Source organism: Salvelinus sp. IW2-2015, linkage group LG4q.1:29, assembly GCF_002910315.2.
Source record: "Salvelinus sp. IW2-2015 linkage group LG4q.1:29, ASM291031v2, whole genome shotgun sequence".
NCBI lineage: Eukaryota > Metazoa > Chordata > Actinopteri > Salmoniformes > Salmonidae > Salvelinus > Salvelinus sp. IW2-2015.
This window is the reverse complement of record NC_036842.1, coordinates 77,259,161-77,276,610: the sequence shown is the minus strand read 5'-3', so window position 1 is coordinate 77,276,610 and position 17,450 is coordinate 77,259,161. Positions and strand designations below refer to the sequence as shown.

Sequence of the window (17,450 nt, the reverse complement as noted above, 5' to 3'; positions counted from 1 at the left end):
CCCACAAATTCTGACAAACTCCAAGCATTGATTATGCAAGAATGGGCTGCCATCAGTCAGGATGTGGCCCAGAAGTTAATTGACAGCATGCCAGGGTGGATTGCAGAGGTCTTGAAAAAGGGTCAACACTGCAAAAATTGACTCTTTGCATCAACTTCATGTAATTGTCAATAAAAGCCTTTGACACTTTTGAAATGCCTGTAATTTTACTTCAGTATTCCATAGTAACATCTGACGAAAATATCTAAAGAAACTGAGGCAGCAGACTTTATGAAAATGTATATTTGTGTCATTCTCAAAACTTTTGGCCACGACTGTATATAGCTTTCTGTCTTCATATGGGTAAGGAACCCAAAAATATGACTCTGAGTCAGCAATGCAGCCCATTTCGCAACCACTAGGTTTTCTGCCGAATACAATTGGGCGATTCCATGCCAGCGTAGGCTAGAAATATATTTTTGGTATCTCAGATTGTTCTGGTAGGATGTTTGACATGCTTTTTACATTTGTATCAAACCATTTTAGATTTTTTTTTTTATGATGATAGTGGTAGTCTAAATTAGTCTAAATTTTAGACCTACAGCGCCTTCAGAAAGTATTCACACTAAAGGTCGACCGATTAATCGGAATGGCCGATTAATTAGGGACGATTTCAAGTTTTCATAACAATCGGTAATCGGCATTTTTGGACACCGATTATGGCAGATTACATTGCACTCCACGAGGAGACTGCGTGGCAGGCTGACTACCTGTTACGCGAGTGCAGCAAGGAGCCAAGGTAAGTTGCTAGCTAGCATTAAACTAATCTTCTAAAAAAAATCCATCTTAACATAGTCACTAGTTAACTACACATGATTGATGATATTACTAGTTTATCTAGCTTGTGCTGCGTTGCATATAATCRATGCGGTGCCTGTTAATTTATCATCGAATCACAGCCTACTTCGCCAAACGGGTGATTTTAACAAGCGCATTCGCGAAAAAAGCACTGTCGTTGCACCAATGTGTACCTAACCATAAACATCTATGCCTTTCTTAAAATCAATACACAAGTATATATTTTTAAACCTGCATATTTAGTTAATATTGCCTGCTAACATGAATTTATTTTAACTTGGGAAATTGTGTCACTTCTCTTGCGTTTGTGCAAGTTTGGGCCGCCTGGCTCATTGCGAACTGTGTGAAGAACATTTCTTCCTAACAAAGACCGTAATTAATTTGCCAGAATTGTACATAATTATGACATAACATTGAAGGTTGTGCAATGTAACAGCAATATTTAGACTTAGGGATGCCACCYGTTAGATAAAATACGGAACGGTTCCGTATTTCACTGAAAGAATAAACGTTTTGTTTGTTGTTCGAAATAATAGTTTCCGGATTTGACCAAATTAAATGACCTAAGGCTCGTATTTCTGTGTGTTATTATATTATAATTAAGTCTATGATTTAATATTTGATAGAACAGTCTAACTGAGCGAGTTAGGCAGCAGCAGGCYCGTAAGCATTCATTCAAATAGCACTTTCCTGCATTTGCCAGCAGCTCTTCGTTGTGCTTCAAGCATTGCGCTGTTTATGACTTCAAGCCTATCAACTCCCGAGATTAGACTGGCAATACTATAGTGCCTATAAGAACATCCAATAGTCAAAGGTATATGAAATACAAAATGGTATAGAGAGAAATAGTCCTAGAATTCCTATAATAACTACAACCTAAAACTTCTTACCTGGGAATATTGAARACTCATGTTAAAAGGAACCACCAGCTTTCATATGTTCTCATGTTCTGAGCAAGGAACTTAAACGTTATCTTTTTAACATGGCAAATATTGCCCTTTTACTTTCTTCTCCAACACTTTGTTTAAGCATTATTTAAACCAAATTGAACATGTTTCATTATTTATTTGAGACTAAATTGATTTTATTGATGTATTATATTAAGATAAAATAAAGTGTTCATTCAGTATTGTTGTAATTGTCACTATTAAAAATATATATATAAAAATCGGTCGATTAATCGGTATCGGCTTTTTTTGGTCCTCCAATAATCGGTATTGGCGTTGGAAAATCATAATCGGTCGACCTCTAATTCACACCCTTTAACTTTTTCCACATTTTGTTGTATTACAGACGGAATTTAAAATAGATTACATTTAGATCTGTTTGTCACTGGCCTACACACAATACCCCATAATATAAAAGTGTAATTATTTTTTAAATGTCTTGAGTCAATAAGTATTCAACCCCTATGTTATGGAAAGCCTAAATAAATTGAGGAGTAAACTTTTGCTTAACAAGTCACATAAGTTGCATGGACTAGTGTTAATAGTGTTTAACCTGATTTTTGAATGACTACCTCGTCTCGGTACCCACACAATTATCTGTAAGGTSCCACAGTCGAGCAGTGAATTTCAAACAGATTCAATCAMAAAGACCAGGGAGGTTTTGTAATGCCTCGCAAAGAAGGGCACCTATTGGTAGATGGGTAACAAAACAAAAAAAAGCAAACATTGAATATCCATTTGAACACATTGAAGTTATTAATACACTTTGGATGGTGSATCAATACACCCAGTCACTACAAAGATACAGGCGTTCTTCCTAACTCAGTTGCCAGAAAGGAAGGAAACCACTCAGAGATTTCACCATGAGGCCAATGATGACTTTAAAACAGTTAAAGAGTTTAATGTCTTTGATAGGAGAAAACTGAGGATGGATCAACAACATTGAATTTACTCCACAACACTAACCTAATTGACAGAGTGAAAAGAAGGAAGCCTATAAAAAAAAAATATTCCAAAACATGCATACTGTTTGCAACAAGGCACTAAAGTAATTCTGCAAAGAATGTGGCAGATTGTTAACTCTTTGTCCTGAATACAAAGTGTTATGTTTGGGGCAAATCCAATACAACACAGTACRGAGTACCACTCTCCATATTTTCAAGTACAGTGGTGGCTGCATCATGTTATGAGTATGCTTGTAGTCGTTAAGGACTGGGCAGTTTTTCAGGATAAAAAATAAAATGGCATGGCAAAATCCGAGAGAAAAACCTGGTTCAATCYGCTTTTCGCTAGACACTGAGATTATTTCACCTTTCAGCAGGACAATAACCTAAAACAACAAGGCCAAATCTACACTGGAGTTGCTTACCAAGAAGACAGTGAATGGCCGAGTTTCAGTTTTGACTTAAAATCGGCTTGAAAATGTATGGAAAGATCTGAAAATGKCTGTCTATTAATAATCAACAACCAATTTGACAGAGCTTGAAAGATTTTRAAAAGTATAATRGGCAAATGTTGCACAATCCAGGTGTGGAAAGGTCTTAGAGAATGAAAAATGTATGCAATCATTACTGTGTGTAGCTCTGGATAAGAGTGTCTGCTAAATGACTAAAATGTCAAATGTTACCCAGAAAGACTCACAGCTGTAAWCGTCACCAAAGGTGCTTCTACAAAGTATTGACTCAGGGGTGTGAATACTTCTGTAAATGAGTATTTCTGTATTTAATTTGTCAAATTTGCTAAAATTTCTAAAAAGGTGTTCACTTTGTCATTATGGGGTATTACAGTATGTGTATATGGGTGTGGGGGGRAAAACGATTTAATCCATTTTGAATTTAGGCTGTAATACAACAAAATGTGGAATAAGTCAAGAGGTATGAATACTTTCTGAAGGTACTGTACTTTATACATGACTATAAGACCTTATGGTCCGTTACATTAATTTATTCAACTTTRAAAATCAAAATACCCTTTTTGATTTGGTTCATTTTAAGACATTGTTTGGAATAATAGGCCTATGCACTATGATAACATAAAATGTCCAGAGTGGGCTCTCTGCTAATTCTGAAGTTATGATAAATGTTATGAGCACCACCAAYACAGTGAATGGGAAAATTGATTCAAAGGGAACTACCTCTGCTGGTGATTTGCTGCATATGCAAACCTAAAGGAAGGCTGTGATTGGGTTAATGATCAATAGTGTCAATTTCTATGTATAAAATGGGTAATTTCATTAAAAGTACCAGAGAGCCCACTCTGGAAATTGTACGTGTTTGAAAAGTATACTGTTCAAAACAATACGTCAAAAAAAGGGTACTTTTGAGATATTCCTATTATAATTTTGTATATGGAATAAATTAATGTGAAATATGTATTTCAGAATCTAGACATACTARATATTTGAGTGCACACTAATAGGAGTATAATGACACCAAGATGTTGTCTGCATCATGTAGGGTTCACAGATCATAGGGTCTTACAGGAGGCATGTATAGGTCTTAGAAGGGCCTAAAATGGCCACTTTCATCATGATTTTCTCATAAATGGTTTGTGATACAAATGTAAAAAGCATGTCAAACAAACTTCATTGGGAGGAAGGATATGTTAGAATCTGAGATAGCAAAAATATTTTAGGGCTACACTGACATGGAATTGCCCAATTATAGAATTGTGTTGATGCACTACATTCAGTCAAGCATGCTTCCACATCTATAATTTGCCTATAAAAAGGGCCACACCCCTCCCTTTACCAATAGGAGCCCCACCAGCTTTTCTGGAGAGAGGTAGAGCTCCACCTGCATGTCAGAGTCCTCATAAGCAGCAGGGGTTGGGTTCATCTGACCAGACCCACTCAGCTCAGTCACCAGTACCCTCGCTGAGTCCTGGGAACAAATCATCACTCACAGACACCTGGAAGTGGTCAAATAATGGTAAATAATAATAGGTTAGTGAAAAAAGTAACATAATTCGGTGCAGGGGCGGACTGGCCCATCTGGCATTTAMWKTAAATGCCAGATGGGCCAGTCCAGTTTTAGCCCAGTGGGTCTGTCTAGCCTGGGTTTTTTTGCACAAAGGGATCATTAATCGCTAATAATGGGGGCCTGGAGGAAAGAAGAAAAAAAATAGGCCAGTGTGGGGGGCTTCAAGGGGGAAAAAAATAGAAATGCCAGGGCCGATTTCTGGTCCCAGTCTGCCCCTGTTTCTGTGTGTCAGAAGGCTGGTAGCCTTGGTGGAAATTCAGGGTGATGATGTAGCTCCTGTTATTGCAATGGAAACCATGGAAGAATATAGCTAGCTTTAACAACTCAAAGCATAGAATATTTGGCTTATCAACTTCTGATTATCAACTCCTGATTAACATACTGTATCTAACGTATGTTGTATCAATTCCTAAACAAGACATTCTGAGGCACTGTCAGAAGAAGTAACTAATCTGGTTATCTGGATATKTGGTTAGTTAGCCTAGCTAGCTAGTTAGCTAGCTGACATCCCACACTTAAAGCTAGGATATGAAAACAAGCGGTCTAACATCTCAATTGCATACAAGTTTGTTGACGTTTTGAATGGCTGCAGATAACAAATGAATGTAAAAGGCTAAATGTAATCACAAATAACTCTTCATTATGATGATCAAATATCCAATGTCGTATTTTTTCTTACCTTATGAAGTACACATTCTTCAGAGCATTTACAAAGACACGCACAAGTTTGCTTGACAACGCACCCAACTTCCTGGATACGATGATAAAGGAGGCTTTGCCCCTTGGGATATGTAGTGAATATGTTTTTATCGTATTGACTGATTACAGCACAACGATGATACATGACCATACATGTTCGTTTCAAAGTTTATTGGTCGCAGTTTAGCATATGTTATAGTTGGTGCAGCTAAATGCTTATGTTAGTATCTCCATTAAACTGTCAAAAAAGTAGGCCTAAACACATATTCAAAATGAAATGTGTATGTCATCTATGCATATATACACCGGATGAATTTACACAACATATAGGCCTATTAAGAATGATATGTAGGCTACAGCAGTAGGTATAGGCTATTGCAGTGAGCTATGTCAAAAGTCCAGTATATAAATAAATATGTGGTGTGTATAAACAGTGCAATGTACAGTAGTACAAATATTAGAATGAGATGTGTCGAGAATAAAGTAGTCCTATATAWATACACAGTACAAAACCCCATGGCAAAATGGATAGAATTGCAAGAATTAGCTTCCGGACCAGAGTCTGGAATATAAAAATGTACTGTATGTATGTGAATGGTGTGTATAGACAGTATGGACAGTAGGCCTATGTGAATAGAAAAGGTGTGTAAAGCAGTAGTTATATAGGCTGAGCCATGACTAGAATACAGTATATACAGTGCCTTCTGAAAGTATTCATACTTCCACATTTTGTTGTTCCAGTCTGAATTTAAAATGGATTAAAGATACAAATTCACACAATACCCCATAATGACAAAGTGAAAACAAGTTTAGATATGTTTATGCAAATGTATTAAAAATAAAATAAGTATCTCATTTACATAAGTATTCACACCCCTGGGTTAGAATCAACTTTGGCAGCGATTACAGCTGTAATTCTTYCTGGGTAGATCTCTAAGAGCTTTGCACACCTCGATTGCACATTATTCTTTWAAAAATTCTTCAATCTCTGTCAAGTTGGTTGTTGATCATTGCTAGACAGCCATTTTCAGGTTTTTGCAATAGATGTTCAAGCCGATTTAAGTGAAAACTGTAACTAGGCCACTCAAATCAAATTGTATTTGTCACATGTGCCCAATACAACAGGTACCGGGAAATGCTTACTTACGAGCCCTTAACCAACAATGCAGAGTTTTTTTWAAGTAAGTAAGAAAAATATGCTAAATAAACAAAAGGAAAAATAGTATACAATAAAAAATAACGAGGCTATATACACAAGGGGTACCGGTACCAAGTCAATGTGCAGGGGTACAGGGTAGTTGAGGTAATTGAGTTAATATTTACCTCAATTGTAGGTAGGGGTAAAGTACTATGCATAGATAATAAACAGAGAATGCGCAGCGTATGTGAAGATTGTGAAGGAATGTTAATGTGTGTGTGTGTGTGTGTGTGTGTGGTGTGTGTGTGTGTGTGTGTGTGTGTGTGTGTGTGTGTGTGTGTGTGTGTGTGTGTGTGTGTGTGTGTTTGTGTTGGAGTATCAGTGTAATATGCGTGAGCGTGTGGTTAGACTCCAATGAGTGTACATCGAGCCTGTGCAAGAGAGTCAGTGTAACAAATAAGAATAAATAAAATAAAAAGGGGTAATTGGCATCGTCCAGGTACATTTGATAACTGCTCAGCAGTCTTATGGCTTTGGGTAGCCCTGGTATATCAAATCAATCATCAATTTTATTTTATATAGCCCTTCGTACATCAGCTAATACTCGAAGTGCTGTACAGAAACCCAGCCTAAACCCCAAACAGCAAGCAATGCAGGTGTAGAAGCACGGTGGCTAGGAAAAACTCCCTAGAAAGGCCAAAACCTAGGAAAAAACCTAGAGAGGAACCAGTATGAGGGTGGCCAGTCCTCTTCTGGCTGTGCGGGTGGAGATTATAACAGAACTATGCCAAGATGTTCAAAATATTCATAAGTGACAAGCATGGTCAAATAATAATCATGAATAATTTTCAGTTGGCTTTTCATAGCCGATCATTAAGAGTTGAAAAAGCAGGTCTGGGACAGGTGGCGGTTCCATAACCAAGGCAGAACAGTTGAAACTGGAATAGCAGCAAGGCCAGGTGACTGGGGACAGCAAGGAGTCATCATGCCCGGTAGTCCTGACGTATGGTCCTAGGGCTCAGGTCCTCCGAGAGAGAGAAGAAAGAGAGAAGAGAGAATTAGAGAGAGCCAAGATTTTCAAAATGTTCATAAATGACAAGCATGGTCAATATATAATCAGGAATAAATATCAGTTGGCTTTTCATAGCCGATCATTAAGAGTTGAAAGTATATGGCCCTGGTATAGACGTTCCTGATGGCAGAGAGCTCAGGCCCAGTGATGTAAAGGGCAGTACGCACTATCCTCTGTAGCGCCTTGCGGTCGGATGCCGAGCAGTGGTGGTGTTAACCACAATGGTGTTAACCACTCGGCTATGGGGAGCGTGATCACACAGTCGTCCGGAACATCTGGAGCTCTCATGCATGGTTCAGTGTTGCTTGCCTCGAAGCAAACATAGAAGGCACTTAGCTCAGGAACATTCAATGTCGTCTTGGTAAGCAACTCCAGTGTATATTTGGCCTTTTTTGTATTTATTTTTTGCTGAAAAGTGAACTTGTCTCCCAGTGTCCGTTGGAAAGCAGAATGAACCAAGGTTTTCCTCTAGGATTTTGCCTATGCTTAGCTCTATTCTCGTAWTTTTTTTGTGTGTACATTTTTGTTGTAAATTTTACCCCCATCGTTGCAACTCCACAACAGGCTTGGGAGAGGTGAAGGGCAAGTCATGCATCCTCCGAAACATGACCCGCCAAGCTGCGCTTCTTAACACCCGCTCGCTTAACCCAGAAGCCAGCTGCACCAATGTGTCAGGGGAAACACTGTTTAACTGACGACCGAAGTCAGCCTGCAAGCGCCCTGCCCTACACAAGGAGTCGATAGAGCGCGATGAGCCAAGTAAAGCCCCCCTGGCCAAACCCTCCCCTAACCCAGATGACGCTGGGCCAATTTTGCACCGCCCTATGGGACTTCCTTATTCCAATTTTATCCAATTTTTTTTAAACTCTGTAGTCCTTGCCGATGACAAGCATACCAATAACATGATGCAGACACCACCATGCTTCGAAATATGTTGGATTTGTCCCAAACATAACGCATTGTATTCAGGACATAAAGGTCATTTCTTTGCCAATTGTTTTGCAGTTTTACCTTAGTGCCTTATTCCAAACAGGATACATGTTTTGGAATATTTAGGTCATTTAGGCTAGTATTTTAGTAGTATTTAGGTTAGTATTGTAAAGTAACTACAATGTTGATCCATCTTCAGTTTTCTCCTATCACAACCATTAAACTCTAACTGTTTTAAAAAGTCACCATTGGCCTCATGGTGAAATCCCGGAGTGGTTTCCCTACTCTCTGGCAACGGAGTTAGAAAAGACACCTGTATCTTTTGATAGACCATCCAAAGTGTAATTAATAACTTCACCATGCTCAAAGGGATATTCAATGTCTGCTTTAAAATTCTACCAATAGGTGCCCTTTGAAAACCTCCCTTGTCTTTGTGGTTGAATCTGTGGTTGAAATTCACTACTCGGCTGAGGGACCTTACAATTCTCTGTATGTGTGGGGTAGAGTCATTCAAAAATCATTGTAAACACTATTATTGCATACAGAGTGAGTCCATGCAACTTATGAGACGTATTAAGCACATTTTTACTCCTGAACTTATCTAGGCTTGCCATAACAAAGGGGTTGAATACTTTTTGACTCAAGACATTTCAGCTTTCAATTTTTTATTAATTTGTTAAAATCTAAAAACATAATTCCACTTTGACATGATGGGGTATTGTGTTTATGCCAGTGACACAAAATCTAAATTCAGGCTGTAACACAACAAAATGCAGAAAAAGTCAAGGGGTGTGAATACTTTCTGAAGGCACTGTACATAAAGTGGGTAAAACTCGATGTAGCCTAAACATTATTAAAGTGACCCCTGTTAAATAACTATGCACATAGGGCAGTAGTCTCTAAAGAGCAAGGTAGAATACAGAGTGATAGCCGGCTAGTGACAGTKTCTAAAAGGTTCAGGGCAGGGTACAGTGATGACTGTTTAACAGTCTGACGGCCTGGAGATARAAGCTGTTTATCAATCTCTCAGTCCCAGCTCTGATGCACCTGTACAGTCTCCACCTTCCAGATGGTAGTGGGGTGAACATGCCGTGGCTCGGGTGGCTGAGGTCCTTGATGATCTACTTCTTGGCCTTCCTGTGATACCGGGTGCTGTAGATGTCCTGGAGGCCGGCTGCAACCATGTTTCAGATCATTTCGTATTATTCTGTACATAAATCCGAGGCACTCCATTTAATATGTTTATGATTCGTTGGTATGCATTAATTAGTGGATGTCCATCATCCATTTCATTAGACATGTTAAGAATTCACAAATTGTATAATATGTTACGATTTGTGCAAAACGTATGATATGTTACGAATTCCAATTAGTTGTTGCTAACTTTGGCTAGGTGGCTAATGCTAACGTTAGCTAGCTGGCTAAAGTTAGCTAGGCTAGGGATTAGGGTTAGGATTTAGGTTAAAGGGTTAGGGGAAGGGATAGCTAACATTCTAAGTAGTTGAAAAATAGCTMAAATGTAGCAAGTAATTGCAAAATTGCTAAAGTTGTCCGTGATGAAATTCAAACACTCAACCTTCGGGTTGCTAGATGTTCTCGTTACACACCCACCCTCCTTTTGTTTTTTTCTTCAGTAACCTTCTGTCTTATGTAACCGTACCAAACATAATATACACTACATGACCAAAAGTATGTGGAGACCTGCTAGTCAAACACCTCATTCCAAAATCATGGGCATTAATATGGTGTTGGTCCCCCCTTTGCTGCTATAACAGCCTCCACTTTTCTTGGAAGGCTTTCCACTAGATGTTGGAACATTGCGGCGGGGACTTGCTTCCATTCAGCCACAAGAGCATTAGTGAGGTCGGGCACTGAGGTCGGGCACTGATTAGGCCTCGCTCGCAGTGAGCGTTCCAATTCATCTCAAAGGTGTTTGATGGGGTTTATGTCAGGGCTCTGTGCAGGACAGTCAAGTTCTTCCACACCGATCTCGACAAACTATTTCTGGATGGACCTTGCTTTGTGCACACTGACATTGTCATCCTGAAACAGGAAMGGGCCTTCCTCTAACTGTTGCCACAAAGTTGGAAGCACAGAATCGTCTAGAATGTCATTGCATGCTGTAGCGTTAAGATTTCCCTTCACTGGAACTAAGGGGCCTAGCCCAAACCATGAAAAACAGTCCCAGACCATTATTCCTCCTCCACCAAACTTAACAGTTTGTACAATGCCTTCGGGCAGGTAGTGTTCTCCTGGCATCTGCTAAACCCAGATTCGTCCGTCGGACTGAATGAAGCGTGAGAACACGTTTCCACTGCTCCARAGTCCAGTGGCGGCGAGATATACACTCAATCAATCAAATGTATTTATAAAGCCCTTTTTACATWAGCCGATGTCACAAAGTGCTGTACAGAAACCCAGCCTAAAACCCCAAACAGCAAGCAATGCAGGTGTAGAAGCACGGTGGCTAGGAAAAACTCCCTAGAAAGGCCAGAACATAGGAACAAACCTAGAGAGGAACCAGGCTCTGAGGGGTGGCCAGTCCTCTTCTGGCTGTGCTGGGTGGAGATAACAGAACATGGCCAAGATGTTCAAACGTTCATAGATGACCTGCTGGGTCAGAATAATAATCACAGTGGTTGTAGAGGGTGCAACAGGTCAGCACCTCAGGAGTAAATGTCAGTTGGCTTTTCATAGCCGATCATTCAGAGTCAGAGACAGCAGGTGCGGTAGAGAGAGGGTCCAAAACAGCAGGTCCGGGACAAGGTAGCACATCCAGTGAACAGGTCAGGGTTCCATAGCCGCAGGCAGAACAGTTGAAACTGGAGCAGCAGCATGACCAGGTGGACTGGGGACAGCAAGGAGTCATCAGGCCAGGTAGTCCTGAGGCATGGTCCTAGGGCTCAGGTCCTCCGTGAGAAGAGAAAGAGAGAGCATACTTAAAATTCACACAGGACACCGGATGAGACAGGAGAAATATTCCAGATATAACAGACTGACCCTAGTCCCCCGACAAACTATTGCTGCATAAATACTGGAGGCCGAGACAGGAAGTGTCACGAGACACTGTGGCCCTGTCCGACGATACCCCAGGACAGGGCCAAACGGGCAGGATATAACCCCACCCACTTTGCCAAAGCACAGCCCCCACACCACTAGAGGGATATCTTCAACCGCCAACCTACTACCCTGACACAAGGCCAAGTATCGCCCCATGAAGATCTCCCCCACGGCACGAACCCGAGGGGGGCACCAACCCGGACAGGAAGATCACGTCAGTGACTCAACCCACTCAAGTGATGCACCCCTCCTAGGGACGGCATGGAAGAGCACCAGTAAGCCAGTGACTCAGCCCCCGTAATAGGGTTAGAGGCAGAGAATCCCAGTGGAGAGAGGGGAACYRGCCAGGCAGAGACAGCAAGGGCTGTTCGTCGCTCCAGTGCCTTTCCGTTCACCCCCACACCCCTGTGCCAGACTACACTCAATCATAGGACCTACTGAAGAGATGAGTCTTCAATAAAGACTTAAAGGTTGAGACCGAGTCTGCGTCGCTCACATAGATAGGCAGACCATTCCATAAAAATGTAGCTTTATAGGAGAAAGCCCTGYCTCCAGCTGTTTGCTTAGAAATTCTAGGGACAGTAATGAGGCCTGYGTCTTGTGACCGTAGCGTATGTGTAGGTATGTACGGCAGGACCAAATCGGAAAGATAGGTAGGAGCAAGCCCATGTAATGCTTTGTAGGTTAGYAGTAAAACCTTGAAATCAGCCCTWGCCTTAACAGGAAGCCAGTGTAGAGAGTCTAGCACTAGAGTAATATGATCACATTTTTGGGTTCTAGTCAAGATTCTAGCAGCCGTGTTTAGCACTAACTGAAGTTTATTTAGTGCTTTACCCAGGTAGCCAGAAAGTAAAGCATTGCAGTAGTCTAATCTAGAACTGAAAAAAGCATGGATTCATTTTTATGGATCATTTTTGGACAGAAAGTTTCAGATTTTTGCAATGTTACGAAGATGGAAAAAAGCTGTCCTTGAAATATTCTTGATATGTTTGTCAAAAGAGAGATCAGGGTCCAGAGTAACGCCAAGGTCCTTCACAGTTTTATTTGAGACGACTGTACAACCATCAAGATTAATTGTCAGATCCAACAGAAGATCTCTTTGTTTCTTGGGACCTAGAACTAGCATCTCTGTTTTGTSCGAGTTTAAAAGTAAAACATTTGGCGCTATCCACTTCYTTATGTCTGAAACAGGCTTCCAGGGAGGGCAATTTTGGGGCTTCACCATGTTTCATCGAAATGTACAGCTCTATATCGTCTGCATAGCAGTGAAAGTTAACATTATGTTTCCAAATGACATCACAAAGAGGTAGAATATACAGTGAAAACGATAGTGGTCCTAAACTGGGACCTTGAGGAACACCGAAATTTACAGTTGATTTGTCAGGACACAAACCATCCACAGAGACAAAMTGATATATTCCCAACAGATAAGATCTAAACCAGGCTAGAACTTGTCCATGTATACCAATTTGGGTTTCCAATCTCTCCAAAAGAATGTGGTGATCGATGGTATCAAAAGCAGCACTAAGGTCTACACCACTCCAGCCGATGCTTGGCAGTTCTTGTGCTGACGTTGCTTCCAGAGGCAGTTTTGAACTCGGTAGTGAGTGTTGCAACCGAGGACAGATGATTTTTTACTCGCTACACACTTCAGCACTCAGAGGTCCCATTCTATGAGCTTGTGTGGCCTACCACTTCACAGCTGAGCCTTTGTTGCTCCTAGACATTTCCACTACACAATAACAGCACTTTCAGTTGACCGGGAAGCTATAGCAGGGCGGAAATTTGACAAACTGACTTATTGGAAAGGTGGCATCTTATGACAGTGCCACGTTGAAAGTCACTGAGCTCTTCAGTAAGGCCAGTCTACTGYSAATGTTTGTCTATGGAGATTGCATGGCTGTGTGCTCGATTTTATACACCTGTCAGCAACGGTTTGGGCTGAAATAGCCAAATCCACTCATTTGATGGGGTGTCCACATACACTATATATACAAAAGTATCATACTAATTCGAGTGTCCCGGATTTACATTTACTATGTTGTATCTAGTCTATGAGACTAGGCTGGGAGGGTAGGCAGTGTGCCCAATGATGTGTTGGGCTGACCGCACCACCATGATGGTGCAGCTGTTAGAAGTTTGTGTAGGTCTAAAAGAGGATTTATACTTACCGGAGGCTTTCCGAAATGCGATCCGGAGGCTCCGTAAAGTGAGTTTTATGCAATTGCGGAGCCTCCGGAGGCTTGCTGAGGGCAAATCAAGCTCTGTACCRCATCGCTGTGTGCATCCAAAATGTTTTATGTGGAGGGCTCCGTATAGCTCTGGATTGACATGATTGGTTGATGGTAGGTGAGGGTGGAAGGTCCTGTTTAAATACAAATTTACTCCCTTGACAACTTCCTTCACAACACCTCTACTCTGTTCGCGAAGAAGTATGAACGCGCTGACTTCTGTGGAGGCCGCATCACAGTAAATGCTGTACTGCCACTGCAGATGTCAGATTGACCATGCAGAGTCTTTAAGCCAATTTATGCTTTCTCCGTTTGCAATCCGGAGACTCCGTACAGACGGTTAGACGCAATTGCATAGCCTCTAGAGGTTTGTGGAATCCAAATTGAACTCCGTACCGCATCACCATGCACCTCCTAAATGTTGTAMSAATGTGGAGGGCTCGCTCCGCATTGACATGATTGGTTGATGGTAGGTGGTGGCGGGAGGTGCTGTATAAACACAAACTCACTTCCTTCATAGCAGCTCTGCTCCGTGAAGTGCAAGAAGTATGAATGCCCTGACTTCTGCAGAGGCCATACACAGTAAACAGTGTACAGCCACTGCAAAGCCTTTTAAAGGTGTTGCATAGTCAATCCGATATCTGCATTGGCCATGCAGCCTTTTTGGGCATTCATACTTACTGCCCTTCGCTGAGCAGCTCAGAGCTGTTGTGAAGGAAGTTGTCAAGGAAATTAGTTTGTGTTTATATATGACCTTTCGCCCTCACCTACCATCAACCAATCATGTCAATGCGGAGTTATATGTTACCCTCTTCATTGTTACAAAATTTGAGAGGCACATGGCGATGTGGTATGGAGCTCAATTTGGCCTCTGCTTGCCTCTAGAGGCTCCGCAATTGCGTTACACCATCCACCAGCCTCTGACCACATTTTCGGATCAAACATAAATTGGCTCTTAGCATAGCCTCGGGAAGTAGGGAGCTGAGGGAGCACCCCCTGAAAAATCTGAATAATTATAATTGAAAAATCATTGTATTTTTTTCACAAAAGTTGTGCACTGGGCCTTTAATTGTCCTGTATTAGCTGACTGAAATACGATATAGCAGAGCCAACACAAGCAAAACCTTTCAACCCTGCCACCTTCTGAGGTTGAAGAGGCTCCTTCTTCACAACGATGTCGGTGTAGGGGGACCTTTTCATGTCCTCGGTGATGTGCACGCCGAAGAGGAACATGAAGCGTTTGACCCTCTCTACTGCGGCCCCATCGATGTGGATGGGTCGTGCTCTCTCTGTTGTCTCTTGTAGTCCACGATCAGCTCCTTTGTTTTGTTGAGGGAGAGGTTTCATTTTGGTCTACACATTAGGCCTATATTAAAATTAAAACAAACCTACATTTCTAATTTAACTCCCAGGTTGACTTTATCTAGGATTAGGCTAAATTTAGAGAATAAAAAATGCATAAATCACGTGAAGATACTCCGGCATTTGTAATTGTACTGCGATATGCCCAYACTGCCGCTTTATATTTTGCAGTTTTACAGATAGGCCTACCGACCAATGTACTAACGATGGTCAAAACAGGCAACTAAACAGCGGTGTATTCATTACGGAAACCGTTTAAGAACGGAAACAAACAGCAAAACGAGAGTTTCTATTTAACAATTTCAGGTAAATTCCTCACCGTTTGGTTCTGATTGTTTCCGTTTAAGAAACGTTTTATTACAGCATCGGCGGAATGAATACACCCCTGTGCTCACCGGGGCGGTTCATACTGGGCTGGGCGTGGGCTCCAACAGACTTGTCTTCATCCTCTCCCTCTTCGAAGCAGATTGTGCGCTATGACTTAACCTCGCGTACAACATTGAACGAATGCTGTAAAAATTGTGCTGAAAAGTATCAGTTCTGGAATAATAAAATATTTCTGTTGTCGAACACTGTTGTGAGACATTCGTTGAGGAAACGGGCCCACCATTTGTATTTCTATTCTTGGAACACTCAGAAGCTACTGAGTTGAAACATTGTTTCCAGTAGACCAAGTCACGCTCCTGATTATTGGGTAGAGCTCTGCTTGTTGTAAGTATTGCGTGCACGTTTTTCATCTATTACACAAATGTAGGCTATTTGAACTGTCGCTCAATGTTATTTTGTGTGCTTTGTCCARGGAACCCATACAGGGGACCAAMAGTAGTGTTTACAGCTCGAGCTCGTTCACACGGACACTGCTGCGGCGCACCTTTTTATTTTTTTAGGACATTCACGCGTACATCAGGCTGATTCTCGTTGGCAAGCACAACATTGGGAGGTGTAGCCTAACGTTTTGGCAGACAAACTGCTATTCGCGTGATCATTTACCCAAACCATAGGCATATTGGTAGGCCTATTGAATCAGTTTGTGTATATTATTTTCTCAAATATAGGAATTTAGTTCGTAGRCTAAATCCCCTGGTCAGCCCATAAACTTCACGGACAGGGGGTCATCTGCTGCTGATATATAGGCTAAGCTAAACCAATGAARGCATACTAGAAAATGAACCCCCTGATATTTTCATTGGCATTGTCAAGAAATTCAAGTATTAAACTGTTGCCATTTTGTATGGCCAGGCTATTCAATGAGCGCTCCAACAGCCGAGCTGCAATAGTGGCTGTAGCGTGTAGACCACACAGACAAGGGTGACGCCCCGTCTTGTAGCCTACACCGAATTGTAGCACTGCGGAAGTTGCATTGAATTACTAGGCGGTTGATTAAGAACCCGATTCTACACTCATCTGCTGGGTCAAGGACCAGGAATAGGTTATTTTTGTAGTCTAGAGACCGCCGACTAGTATCGGCTCAACAGACCACAACGTCACAATTTGTTTGTCGCATGCCTTACATTCGAAGCTGATGCTTGGAATAACATGCGATTTTGTTGAGTAGCCTGAAGTTTAAAAAAGAAAAGCATGGGAGGCTTGGTATTTCCGGTAGAATATCTCATACAAGGCTAAATACAAATCTAATTCAACAGCATTGCTATTCTAGCTACCTATGCCTACCAAGGTGTAGCGACTCTCATTGCTCTTCAGTGGGCTATGACATCATACATGCGGTGTTGACCAAGAGACAGACCTATGACCCATGATGTAGCCTAAAAGCATGATATATTTTCAGTCCTCCATTTCATTCATTGCAGGTCAGTTTCACCCATTGTCAGTCATTAGGTGTTTTGATAACTTAATCTATTTGTTTGTTATGATGTCCATGATTATTAGTAGTAAGTAATAATACAGAATAGACCAGTGCTTAGTAATACAGTAGACTATTATGAGTGTATGCAAAATGGAACAACATAAGTGAAACATGATTCATGTCAACAATAGCCCGTGAGAGCAATAACGTTTAATACAAAAAGTAATCATGCTGATCAAGGTCTCTACAGATTTACACTCAAGCTAGATATACCATTTGATTTTGACACTCTTAGATTTAGAAAGGGTTCTATTCGTGTAAAGGGCATGATGGTGGTATATAACACTTGATAATGGTTARCTGAAGCTACAGGAGGGACACGGCACTTC

The 17,450-nt window shown here is 41.2% G+C and overlaps 2 protein-coding genes across 4 annotated transcripts in view; one reads left to right on the top strand and one right to left on the bottom strand.

Annotated features, from left to right (window-relative positions):
* Positions 1–5,505, bottom strand: part of lrrc56 (leucine rich repeat containing 56) — an 85,354-nt gene extending 79,849 nt beyond the window's left edge. Inside the window, exons 1-2 of one of the 3 annotated variants that reach the window (XM_023985739.1) lie at positions 5,445–5,505; positions 4,535–4,694 (exon numbers count right to left, since the gene is read on the bottom strand). In XM_023985739.1, coding sequence (XP_023841507.1) covers positions 4,535–4,681 — 147 coding nt within the window. In that variant the 5' untranslated portion in view covers positions 4,682–4,694; positions 5,445–5,505. The remainder of the gene's footprint in view (positions 1–4,534; positions 4,695–5,444) is intronic. The other 2 variants (XM_023985740.1, XM_070443139.1) reach the window with 2 other exon arrangements.
* Positions 5,506–15,669: 10,164 nt separating this feature from the next.
* The window catches only part of LOC111962576 (GTPase HRas), a 32,118-nt gene continuing 30,337 nt past the window's right edge, over positions 15,670–17,450 (top strand). The window contains exon 1 of the mRNA XM_070439829.1: positions 15,670–15,968. The gene's annotated coding sequence lies outside the window, so the exon portion shown is untranslated. The remainder of the gene's footprint in view (positions 15,969–17,450) is intronic.